Raw genomic sequence first — 13,731 nt, forward strand, 5'->3', positions numbered from 1 at the left:
GCTACCATCCATAATGAGATGGACAAACAAAGATTGTAAAAAAATGGTTGGAAGGATTTCTCAAGAACTATGTTCTAGTGCAACAGAAGGCATGGGTTCATTGGTTACATTTGGGTGAGCATTTTTATAATACAACCTATCACATGACAATAGGCATGACACCATTCAAGGCATCATATAACTATGAACCTTCATTATTCATGGATCTGGCATTTAGTGATAGTTGAGCACTAAAAGCTAAAGATTGGCTACAAGAGAGTTTAATTATCATGCAATCTCTTAAAGACAATTAATAGAGGGTTGAAAACCAACAGAAGATGTATGTTGATCAACACTAGGTAGAAAAAAGTTTTGAGGTTGGTGATCTAGTATACCTATAGCTTCAACCATATAGACAATCCTCCTTGAGGTTTTCTACTAAGGATAAGTTAAAACCACATTTCTATGGGTCATACGGAGTGGTTTGAAGGGTAGGAGAAGTAGCCTACAAATTGGAGCTTTTTGAAGGGAGTCAAATCCACAATTTTTTTCATGTGTCATGTCTAAAGAGGGTGGTTGGACAATGTGTACTAGTGTCAAAGGAGTTGTCCCCCATTGATTAGGATGGCAAACTAATTCTAAAGCCAGTAGAGATTATAGATGTTTGAGAAAGAAGGCTCAGGTCTTGCAATGTTAAGGAATTTCTAGTACATTGGAATGATCTTCCAATTGAGGACACCACTTGGGAAGACAAGAAAATTCTTGAGCATCCAAGTCTATAATTGCTTGAGGGAAAACAATTTTCAGGCAAAGAGGATTGTGATGTCCCTAATTTTATTGAATAAAAATTTATGTAATGTCACCAACAATTGATGTCTCAATCTTTTGGGCCCACTAACTTTTTTAATTTCTTGTAGTTTGTCAGCCTGTGGTGTTTTTTGTAATCCTTCAAGAAGTTACTCAAACTCCTTTATAAGGCCAACTTGTAGGTTGTTTAAGGTATGTGATTTGGATTATTTCTTTTTATTTGTGAATTCCTATTGAAGTTATAGATTTTTTGTCATTTTAGAAGTGGAAGATATTCCCTACTTAGCTATTTTAGTTTCGGTGGGATTAAAACCTCACCCTATTTTGTCACCTATAATACTTTGCTTGGATCTAGAAAATCAAAGCACCATCTTTGTATGTGAATATTAATTGGAGTTTTTTTTTTCTAGAGGGACCATAAAACATGGGGGAAAGCAAGAATGTAAATATTTTTGTCTATGCTTCCTTTAAAATATTTCCACAACCTCCACATATCTACCAATTTTTCTCGCATTGTCCTAGGAGCTTCCAAGTATTCAGAATTTCCATCCAAGTATTCTAAGCATAAGAAAAATCAATGAAGATGTGATCAACTGACTCTTCTTAAGCTATACAAAGAAAGAACCTATCAGGAAAACACATACCTCTCTTACTATGGTTATCTAGGCTCCACATATCTACCAAATTTTCTTATATTGTCCTAGGAGGTTCAAAGCATTTAGAATTTCCATCCAAGTACTCCAACCATAAGAAAAACCAATGAAGATGTGATCAATCAACTCTTCTTGAGCTATTCAAATAAAAAACCTATTAGGGAAACACATACCTCTCTTATTGTGATTATCTAGGGTCATGATTTTATCATGGAAAGAAAGGCATTGGAACATATTTATACTGGGAATAATATTTTTGTTCCAAATTGAGGCCAAAATAGGAGGAAAACTATCTATCTTAGTCATATCCCCAATGAACAAAGAAACACAGACAACCCCTAAAAAGTCTACATTCTAGATCAAAGTATCCTCAACCCCGATCAAATGATAGAAACATCAAGATTGAGTTGGATAGAATTCAAAATAGGATCTATGTCTAACAATCAGATGCATTGGCATTCTTTCCAATAGTCTACCACTTCAACTCCAAAGTGATGAAGATATCATTCCATTACAATATTATTATTCCTAATCTAGGCCATGCGTTTTTCCACTAGCCAACAATCTTTCCAAAAGTCAATGGTAAGGCCATCTCCCAATTTCCATCTAGCTTTTAGGAAGGCAGTTCATTTAGTCTATTGGATTCATTTCCAAAAGACAGATCCTGACATCGTATCCTCATTAGAAAAAAAAATTCCCCAAAGAGGGGAGGTCTTCTAAGTATTTACTCCTCTTCATACTATTCCAATCTTTCTTCTCACCATAAATTCTCTAGACTTGTTTGGACATAAGGGCTACATTCGTAGATTTTAAAGAGATGAGCCAAGATAACTACTCTTTCTAGGTTTACAAACCTTATCCCAAGCTTTGAGAGTAAGTCATTTCTTTTTTTCCACCCTAGACCAGAGAAAGGTTTTTTGGGTTCTTATGATGGAAAATTGGAATTTATCTAGAAATTTAAACAAAATCAAAGCATATATTGTGAGGTTTTGAAGAGTCGACCTGATTAGTTGAAGTTTATCAACTTGACTTAGAAGAAATCTTTACCAACTAGAGAGTTTCTTATGGAATCTATCGACCAAAGAGGCCTAGAAAGATGTAACTCTTGAAATGGATTAGATGAAAAGGCTTAAGAAACTTTTTTTTAAAAATACAATTATTAGGTGTAAGTCAAATTTTACAACCTCTTTCCCATGCCTCGTTACAAGGGATGAACTTATAGATTGTGTTTTCAAAAGTAATACTTTTCTTTCTAGATCAAGCAAATGTGTACTAAATATACTACTTAACTATAAAATGTAACATTGTAAATATACGCAATGAAGTATACAACTAAGATTTGTAGATGAAATGTGACTTTATATATATATATATATATATATATAATCATGTGTCTACTTCATCCAATGTAATGAACATTTCTCCTAGAGTGTATATCTTCTTACAAAAAAGATGATGATAAGTGTACATTTGCATTTACAAGAATGTATCAAAAAAATGTGTAGTTATTACAAATGTTGAGTTCAATATCAAAGCATAGTATAAATGCATGAGGTAACATGACTAAGATAAACAGGGAAAATACAAACATTTATATATAAAAGCATATTTCAATTTCATTCAATGCTACATGTCTTTCATATACAATTCTGACATGTATAAATGTTAAGAATTCTTGTGATAATATGTGTGATTTTTCATCTTGAAGCACATATTGAAAAACAAATGTAAAAAAAATGAATATATTCCTTTTTGTGTGTGCATATTTCAAACATTTTTCTCTTAGCATTACAAATTTTACACTTTTAATCACTATTTATTGTGCACAAGCTCATTTAAAATTATGGAATCATAGTTCTAGATATATATAGCTGAAGAGATGAGGGAATAAATATGGATACAGGCTCATTTAGCATTACAGATGCATAGTCATGGATATAGATAGTTGAAGAGATGGGGGAATAAATATGGAGATGTTGAGATACTGAGATGAAAGGGAGATTTAGAAATATATAGGAAGATAAGTGATGAGACATGAAAATGGATGGAGAGAGAGAGAGAGAGAGAGAGAGAGAGAGAGAGAGAGAGAGAGAGAGAGAGAGAGAGAGAGAGAGAGAGAGAGAGAGAGAGAGAGAGAGAGAGAGAGAGAGATTTTATTAAAGCATATTTATAATTAAATAATAAATAACTATGCATATGAAATATTTGATATTAAACTTCTTCTTTACCATGCATTAATTATTAATAACATTAAAAGAAAAGTACTCCATTTTGTTCTTAGACAAATACTAATCTACATGGTATATGTAAAAATAATTATAAATCACAATCAAATGTAATGAACAATGGGTGTAGTGCAATTCATTACTAAAATAGATACACAAGTGAATCCAAAAAAATCCTTATGATAATAATAAAGTTTTGCTAAAATAAAACATGGTCAAATATAAACTACCATTAGCACACACTCTATAAATTTACAAAAATTATCCTAAACTAATGTAAGCCATAATTAACACATAACAAGACATTTCACATGCATGCTGAAAAATCATAGTCAAATTTAATGCACAACAAGCATATTATGACTCCTTGACATATTTAAGCATCATGTTTATAATCCATCATCAATTGTGTATATCTTTCCTCATGCTAAATAGAGAGAGAGGATATGGAAGATATCAATATTTAAAGTAGATGGAATGAAAGAATGAGGAAGAATGGCTTAGTAATATTAGTCTCTTGCATGATTAAGAGGGAGTCGAACAAGAATGGCTCACCAATCAGTTAGATCCCTCTACCTACGAGCTCAATGCAATTTGTGCCTTCTTACTATCTAATGGTCTCCCCATGCTCCCTAGACAGGTTGATAGCTATTCTAGTGTTAGTATTAGACCTTTACTTTCCACTAAAGAATTTTTTCTCCTCACGTAATACTACTCATGATCAAGAGGGCCTCTCTTTCTTTAGAGATTCTTTTAGCTTCCACTAGATTTTGTTAGTAGTTATTGCATTCCTTATTCTTTTACTGTGTTGTACAGTTATAGCTGGCAATACTATTCACCATGTTCTAAAAAAAGAAATCTCTACAATTTTATCATCAAATGCTATATATAGATGAAGAAGTTCATGAACTATCCCCAAAGAACATGAAAGAATGTCCAGTTCGCAAAATGATTTTGAAGATGAATCGTTCAAGTCATGGATTTTTGCTCACGTTTCATAGCCAGATTATGTGATCACAAGATAAGTCTTGAGCTCAGTAATAAGGCTTGAAGTCATATGTATGTGGGACATAAATGTAGTAGGTTCAAGATATATGGCTCCATAATGCAATGCTTCCTTAACTTGTCAACTTCTTTCTTAATTCTAAGAACCCATGTTGGAAAATGAGCATAGTATCCTTGACTCTTCTTATAATCAAATTTCATAAGCCAATGAAATTAGATCATGTGACCAATGCTTTTGAAGCTTGCAATCAAGCCTCAAATTGTCTCTCCTTCATAGATGGTTTTGATAAAGATGTTTAAGACTAAAGTATGACTTCCAATAAAGAGTTCGCTAGGCTTAGGAAACTATATAAAAGTCTTATTATTTGCTCACAACAATTTGCTCATGAGGAAATAACAACGGAAAACTGAAATAAAAACTGTTCAGGAGGAACTACAAGTGTTGGATAAGGCTATGACTATAACTTTTGCATGCAATTATAACTCTTTCAAACTATACAAAATAATGGAGACTGAATTAGAGTTAAAGAAAATGAAGGATTCAAAGAAGGAAATTCCAAAATGCAGATCTAAAATTGGAAGGAAAGCATGTCAAGAGATGAATAGAAGAACAAATCTATGCCTATAAAAGAGCGAAATGTTTACTAAAATGGAGAAGTCAATTTCAAATTTTCCATTTGAGAAACAAAAGTTTCAATTTTCTCCAAAGGGAAAAGTGTACCAGAAAACTCATTTTTTATGAACTATCTTCTGCATCCTATCCAATACTTTTGTCAATAGTTTCTACAAAGACTTAATTGATGTGTTCTTTTGAAGTAATTTACTCAAAGAAATCATCAGTCCTTTCTGATCATCATCATCATTAAATATTTTTGTTGTTGTTGATGCTACTAGAGTTTCTATAAGAATAAATCAGAGGCAAACACAGTGGATGATTTGATTACCTTGATAGAAAGTTTGTTGAGAAATGTAATCATTGTAGGCATGTGTATGGTACTAAAGCACTGCTAGAAGACAAGATATCAAAAGCAATTTATTTAGTAGGGAAGGCCCAAGGAATGATTAAGTCATGGGGCTTGAATTGAAGTAGAGCTCCAACCAATTGAAACTACAACTTAATCAATGTTAGCCACAAATTATTTGAGATTGCAAATTAGTAGTTCCTAATTTTTTAGTCTTGTCTTGTGATGTGCTAGTGTAAGGTAGGTTTTCTAGAACTGTTGTTATTTTCCAAATGTTTCATCCTACCATTAACATTTATTCTACATTGCATACACTAAATTATGTTTTATTGAAGTGATTCTTAGTCAAACTTTTTAGAAATAACTAAAATTTAAAAAGAGTTTGCAATGTATGTGTTAATGTCTAAGTATTGACAAGTTAGTTTGACATTTTTTTTTTGTTTTTAATTATAAATGTCTATTCAAATGAGTTCAGATATTATTTATATTATAATTCTTTTTTAATATTTTGAATGAGTATGTATATTATTTATTATCTTTTAATATAAAATAATTAATGATTCTTTTATCAATTCTAAATTTGTCTTAATTATGTTAAAATGTAAAAATATTTTTAATAATAATTTGCAAAACAAATTTAATATCATTATATACTTGTTTTTTATTATAAATGAAACATGTTAGAGCAGACCACACTGCATGATTCATTTATATTAAGAGTAAGTGACCATGAGATTAAGTTTTCTAAATGGATGTAAAAATTTAATCCCCACAAAAACATAAATAATTAATAATTAATAATATAAATAAAAGCCAGAAACATTTATGCGATAAACAACAATTCCAGATAATAATTTAACAATAATATAACATCACAGAAGACCTGCTTGGCAATCTGAAATTAGGCTTGGGCGGTTCCGTTTAGTTGGACTGTCCATTCGATGGAGCTCCATTTCAATTCCAGTCCCCGGGATTCCATCATTTCTCGGGCCTTCCCTGCTAAATAAATTGCTTCCCAAATCTTGTCTTCATCGAATCCTTGGGCGCATTTTCGACAGTGCTTCGCTAGCACATCAGGTACCATACACAGACCTACAGCAATTACATCTCTTAGCGAACTTTCTGCCCAGGAGATCAAATCTTCAGCTATGTCGGCCTTTGGTTGTTCCTCCAAATCCTCCATCATGTTGTCGATCCCCAAGTCATCTTCCATTACTTTGCACAGCTTGTATACGTAATACCTGGGTGTTATTCTCATCCAATCCTTGCCAATTGGTGACCTGGAGGCCGCCCACCTGGTCTTGGAGGAGCGGAGTGATGGTGCCCGGGTCAGTGTGGCGCTTGAGGCCGAGGGTCATATCGGGCTCAGGGCATTTTGGGTAGTAGTTTATCACCACCTTCTGATCCATCTCCACGCATGCCTTGGTCACCACGTCGGCTTCCAATCCCAGCGCCTCTGACACGATCGCCAGACCCATCAGCGCCTCGTTGTACTTGTCTACGACCTCTCTGCACTGAGGAACCAACCGCTTAAACATTACACTCAAACTTGATTCCTAGATAAAATTAAGATTTAAGACAAGGGGATTTTGAATTATTACCTCCACCCCTCGGGCTTGTCGGGCCAGCGCGTATAGTCGCGCAGGTGGAGGGGCTGGGCAAAGTAGGTGCAAATTTCTCTCCAGTCGAGGACCGCCTCGCTCTGCAGATGGCTGCTCACTGTTAATTATTGTTAGTTGGATAGCTGTTATTCCTGACCCGGAAATAGTAGTTGTATTTATGGGTAGCTTAGACAGCTGTTCGTCCTTATCTATTTATAGCAGCACTATTTATGGGTAGTTTGGACAGCTGTTTGTCCACTTGCCAAGAATTAGTAAATGGTTGTTGCAAGGATAATTATTTACTAATTTTAGTGATTTCCTTTTGGACACCTTGCAACCAATTCTATTGTTGGCTGTCGAGTTGTCTTAATCTCAACCGTCGATTGTAAATCAATCTCGGGTGTTGGGTTACCAACAGGAGTAGTATAAAAAGGGGTCATTGGGTCATTTGGAGAAAGAAGTCTTGGAGAAACATTTGCAGTGTTAGCAAACAGTCTTGCAGTGTTAGCAAGGGCGCAGTGTTAGCGCAGGGATAGCAGCGAGGAATAGCAGCGAGGAATATCAGCAGGAGAAATTAGGAGGTTGTCGGAGTTCTGCTAGTGAGAGGCAAGGAATTTTGTATCTCTTGATTTGCTGAAGTTTAATATAATTTCTCATCTGTAGAACTGGTTTTTCCTTAGGGGTTTTTTCAGGGACAATTTGTCTAAAAATATTGTGTTCATTGTGTTGCGCATTTCTTTCCGTATTTTATAAGTGAAGTTGCAGTTGTGTTATTTTTCGATGTTAGCTGAAAATTTATTTTCAGCAGTTTAATAATCGTTTATGATAAGAGATTAATAATCAGTGACTGCAATAGTTAATTTTTCACATGGTATCAGAGCATTGTTAAGGGTAGAAAAGTTTTTCCCTAGGAAAGAAATTTTGATCTCTTTAGATTTATTATTGCTTTAAACCCTTGAGATGGCTTCAGCTGGTTTGAGAGATCAGGATAGATTGGATGGTGCCTCAAATTTTGGAGTCTGGAAGGCCAGAATTTCTTTATTGTTGGAAGAGAATGGTATCAAGGATTATGCTACCAGTGGTGTACCTGTACCAATGGATGCAACACAGCTTGCAGCATATAGGAAGGACGATGCCAAAGCGAGGAGGATTATTCTTGATGGTGTCAAGGATCATATTGTTCCACATATCTCGAAGCTAGATACAGCAAAGAAGATGTGGGACGCCATTCTAAATCTGTACCAGAATGTTACCACCAACAGGAAGTTGATTCTCAGAGAGAAGCTAAAGAATACCCGGATGAATCAGGGAGAAGATGTCACAAGTTACCTCACCAGGCTCAGACTTGTCAAGGATGAGTTAGCAGCTGTTGGAGATAGCCCTAGTGATGATGAGCTAGTGAGAATAGCCCTAAATGGGTTTACTAAACAATAGAGTGTCTTTGTTCAAGTTGTCAGTGGACGAGATACTTTACCGAGTTGGGATCGACTATGGACTGATTTCACTCAAGAGGAGTTTAGACTAAGTCTTGTCAATGGGGCCAACAAGAGTAAGAAAAATGAGGTGGAACAAGAGAACGTTACCTTAGCGGGTAAAGGGAAAGCAAAGAAGGGATTTAGCAAAAGATCAAATTCACAAAGTGAAAAGAAGAAGAAGGACCTTTCTAAGGTCAAGTGCTTTGGATGTCACGAGTTTGGCCACTATGTCAGTGATTGCCCAGAGAGGAAAAAGGGTAAGAAGCAGGTGGTAGCTTCAGCAAGTGTAGAAGAACTCTCCAACAGAATGGAAAATGAGTTTACACTCATAGCTTGTATGGTTAGCTCAACCTCATAGTGTGTTTGGTATATAGATAGTGGGGCGTCATTTCATATGATAGGAGTTAGAGAGTACTTCTCCAATTACAAGGAGGATGACACCAACATCCAGATATCTATGGGAAACTTGTCCAAATTCAACCCTGTTGGGAAAGGGACTATTTAGTTTTAGAGGGAGAATGGAAAGATAATTCCTCTTCATGATGTGTTATATGTGTCAGGCTTAGGTATGAATTTGATTTTTGTATCCGTTCTTCAAGATAGGGGGTATAATGTACTCTTTAGAGGGACACATGTGTTGATTAAGCACAAGGATTGGAAATCACCCATAACTATCGGAGTTGGGAGTGGTCGCCTTTATAGATTGCAGTTTGATACTCCTAAGGCACTTATGAGCAACAGTAATCCTAGAGATCTTGGAGAGCTATGGCATAGGAGGATGGGCCATATTCATCATGGAGCACTTAGATTGCTTCGTGAGACCGTGACAGGTGTTTTAGAGGTGAGCACAGAGCATGACGATGTATGTAAGGGATGTGTGTTGGGGAAGTTTGCGAAAGCATCTTTTCCAAGGAGTGACACCAAATCTAAGGGTGTTCTTGATCTAGTACATTCAGATGTTTGTGGACCAATGTCGACAAAATCTCTCAGAGGATATGAGTACTATGTTACTTTTATTGATGATTTCTCTAGAAAGACCTAGATATACTTCTTGAAGACTAAGGATGAGGTTTTCAGTCGATTCCAAAAGTTCAAAGCTCTTGTGGAGAACTCGACAGGAAAGAAGATAAAGGTTCTTCGGTCAAAAAATGGAGGTGAGTACAAAGGAAATGTCTTTCAGGAGTTCTACACCAGAGAAGGAATCAAGAGAGAATGGACTGTTCCTTACAATCCACAGCAGAATGGAGTTGCTGAGAGGAAGAACCGTTCTATATCGAAGGCAGCAAGAGCTATGCTACATGACCAGGACATGCCCCGTTACTTATGGGTAGAGGCATGTAATACAACAGTCTACATTCAGAATAGAGTTCCACACAAGGTGCTAGGGAAGATGACACCAGAGGAGGCTTTCACAGGGAAGAACCCAGATGTTGATAACTTCAGGATATTCGAGAGTTTGGCATATTGTCATATTCTTGGAGATACACGTACAAAGTTAGATCAGACTGCAAAGAGGGGGTACTTTGTTGGGTATAGTGAGACCTCAAAGGCATATAGGATTTTCATTCCGGGGACTAAAAGAATTATTGTCAGATGGGATGTCAAGTTCATGGAGGAAAAGGCATTGAGGAGATCCAGAGATTTGCCAGCAGATGATCAGAGTGAGCAGCCAACAGAAGCTCCAAGATTAAGTCAAGGGCAGCAAAACTCAAGTACAGTTACCAGTACGAGTGTAGACTCAGTTAGTGAAGATTCACAGAGTATGGAGAAATGGGTGCAACAGAAAATGCATCTAGAAGACTTAGAGGTTGACATTTCATCCTCTATAGTTGGTAGCAAGAACCATGTGGTTCCAGATACACAAAGGGATACTCAGGAGTTTGTGGGAGCTCCTAGGAAGAGTACTAGACAGCGAAGACAACCAGCCAAGTTCAATGACTATGTGGCATTAGTTAGTCAGTTGGTAGATAGTGAGTCTTCTAGCTATCAAGAAGCTGCAAAACATCAGGTATGGCGAGATGCCATGGTTGAGGAATATTCTTCACTAATGCAGAATGATGTGTGGGAGGTAGTACCTAGACCAAAAGATAGGGTTGTAGTTGGATCACGCTGGATCTATAAGATAAAGCACGGTGCAGATGGTAGCATCGAGAAATACAAGACTAGATTCGTGGCAAAGGGGTTCTCTAAGAAGGAGGGAATAGACTATGAGGAGACATTTGCTCCAGTTGCCAGGTATACTTCTATACGATTTGTAATCTCACTTGCAGCACAGATGGGATGGCAAATCCATCAAATGGATGTCAAGACAGCATTCCTTAATGGTGAGTTGAAGGAGGAGGTATACATAGAACAACCAGAAGGTTTTGTAGCACACAGCAAAGAGACCCACGTGTGCAGATTGAAGAAAGCATTGTAAGGACTCAAGCAGGCTCCTAGAGCGTGGTATGAGCGCATTGATACATACTTGCAAAAAATGGGCTTTGTGAAGAGTGAAGCAGATGCTAACCTCTACTACGTGATGGTTAGGGGTGAGATTCTCATTCTTGTTCTTTATGTGGATGATCTATTTCTTATAGGTTCACTAGTGCTCATAGTGGATTGCAGAAGGAACCTTGTAGAAGAGTTCGAGATGAAGGATTTAGGACTTATGCACTACTTTCTAGGCATGGAAGTGTGGCAGACAGATGGAGAGATTTTCCTTGGTCAAGGGAAATATTGCATTGAAATCTTGAAAAAATTTGGGATGGAGGATTGCAAAGCCATGTCTACACCCATGATCATGAATTGGAGGAAGGTAGATACATCTAAGGAGAAAGATGTAGATCCCACTTTATATAGAAAGTTGATTGGTTCGCTTATGTATTTGGTTAACACTAGGCCAGATATAGCATTTGCAGTAAACTCTCTTAGTCAGTTCATGGTTGAACCAAAGAGAATGCATTGGATAGCGGCTAAGCATGTGCTACGTTACTTGCGTGGTACAGTCGAGTATGGGATCAGATATGTTTGAGGTGAAGGTATCAGGTTGATAGGCTATACTAACGTAGATTGGGAAGGAAGTACAACAGACAAAAGGAGCACTTTAGGGGGTTGTTTCAGCTTGGGATCAGGAGTTGTATCTTGGTTCAACAGGAAGCAGAAGTCTGTGGCTCTAAGTTTAGCAAAAGTAGAATACATAGCAGCTAGCATGACGACATGTGAAGCTATATGGCTTCGAAAGTTGTTAGTAGCCTTCTTTGGTCAGAAGGTTGAGACTACTGTGATACATTGTGATAATCAGAGTTGCATCAAGTTGTCTGAGAATCCAGTGTTTCATGATAGGTCTAAACATATAGATATCAGATATCACTTCATCAGAGATTGTGTACAAAGGAAAGTTGTTCAGCTACAGTACATACCTACAGAGGAGCAGGTAGCAGACATTCTGACGAAAGCTTTAGGAAAGGCCAAATTTATCTTTTTCAGAGATAAGATGGGTGTCATGCAGAACAGCTTCCTCGCTAAGAAGGAGTGTTAATTATTGTTAGTTGGACAGCTGTTATTTCTGACCTGGAAATAGCAGTAGTATTTATGGGTAGCTTAGACAGCTGTTCGTCCTTATCTATGTATAGCAACACTATTTATGGGTAGTTTGGATAGCTGTTTGTCCACTTGCCAAGAATTAGCAAATGGTTGTTGCAAGGATAATTATTTACTAATTTTAGTGATTCCCTTTTGGACACCTTGCAACCAATTTTATTGTTGGTTGTTGAGTTGTCTTAATCTCTACCGTCGACTGTAAATCAATCTTGGGCGTTGGGTTACCAACAGGAGTAGTATAAAAAGAGGTCATTAGGTCATTTGGAGAAACGTTTACAGTGTTAGCAAATAGTCTTGCAGTGTTAGCAAGGGCACAGTGTTAGTGCGGGGATAACAGTGAGGAATATCAGCGGGAGAAATTAGGAGGTTGTCGGAGTTCTGCCAATGAGAGGCAAGGAATTTGTATGTCTTGATTTGCTAAAGTTTAATATAATTTCTCATCTGTAGAACTGGTTTTTCCTTAGGGGTTTTTCCAAGGACAATTTGTTCAAAAATATTGTATTCATTGTGTTGCGCATTTCTTTCCGTATTTTATAAGTGAAGTTGCAGTTGTGTTATTTTTCGATATTAGCTGGGAATTTATTTTCAGCAGTTTAATAATGGTTTATGATAAGAGATTAATAATCAGTGACTGCAATAGTTGATTTTTCACACTCACCACGAATCCTCCGCGCATGTCGTATTTGAGCTTCTCCTCCGCGGGAAGTGCGAAAAAGTCTCGGGAGAATTGAGTCATGGTGCGCACGAGCTCCTCCGGGACGCCGTGATTGACCACCTGGAAGATCCCCCATTCCTTGAAGGCGCTGGTGACTTCCTCCTTCACGCGCTCTCTCTCAGGGCCATCGATTCCCTCCAGAGAGATGACGGGAATGTCGCTGCTGAAGACGTTGTATGCCACTTTGGGCCTCTCGTCCTCGTCTCGTACGAACATCGACTGCAGCGATTTCGCCGTCTCGGCCTCCCCCACCGGAAGAACGTCGGGTCGCTCGGAGGGTATTGCAGGGGCTGCGGCTCCTGCCGCTGCAGCTGGTGCCATTTTTTGTCACTAGAAAACCAAACCCAAGACTAAATAAATTACCCTGTTTTGTAATAGCCTGCTATGAGAGTTTCATGCTGCTCTGTAGTTTGATGCTGGAGATTTATATAGAGGAAGAGTGGGTTTGTTGAATGCACGCTCATGTACTGGTTCCCGTAGGTAGATACAAAGAGGAGCATGAGCAGCTTGTTGAAGGATAGTTGGAGGCGTGCCCATCCACTTTCTTTGGTTTTGTTCCAGAAACCCACAGACTGGATCTGGGTTTCATTTAGCACATAGACTTTTCACAATGGATCGTTGAATGTGATCTCGTAGGGCCATGTTAAAATCGAATATTGATGGATAGTTACATCATCCATGGAAAGTAAATTGAGAAGCAATCTTATTTAATTAGACAACTTGTATC

The 13,731-nt window shown here is 37.3% G+C and overlaps 1 protein-coding gene across 1 annotated transcript; it reads right to left on the minus strand.

The window, feature by feature from the left end:
- Positions 1-6,392: 6,392 nt before the first annotated feature.
- Positions 6,393-13,530, minus strand: LOC149564823 (naringenin,2-oxoglutarate 3-dioxygenase-like). The gene is made up of 2 exons (XM_089818398.1): positions 12,948-13,530; positions 6,393-7,145 (listed from the first exon to the last, which is right to left on the minus strand). The coding sequence occupies exons 1-2, from the start codon at positions 13,323-13,325 to the stop codon at positions 6,834-6,836; spliced, it is 690 nt and encodes a 229-aa protein (XP_089674524.1). The 5' UTR covers positions 13,326-13,530; the 3' UTR covers positions 6,393-6,833.
- Positions 13,531-13,731: the final 201 nt, after the last annotated feature.

The sequence above is a fragment of the Cupressus sempervirens genome, chromosome 3 (genome assembly GCF_028749045.1).
Source record: "Cupressus sempervirens isolate cs-2001-9-10 chromosome 3, ASM2874904v1, whole genome shotgun sequence".
NCBI lineage: Eukaryota > Viridiplantae > Streptophyta > Pinopsida > Cupressales > Cupressaceae > Cupressus > Cupressus sempervirens.

What these genes read in the sequence shown, in the direction of transcription:
- LOC149564823 (XM_089818398.1), bottom strand. Translation starts at nt 13,325, where the DNA reads ATGGCACCAGCTGCAGCGGCAGGAGCCGCAGCCCCTGCAATACCCTCC. An exon ending in ACATGCGCGGAGGATTCGTG is followed by an intron (nt 7,146 to 12,947) that starts GTGAGTGTGAAA and finishes TTGGTTCCTCAG; the next exon opens with TGCAGAGAGGTCGTAGACAA.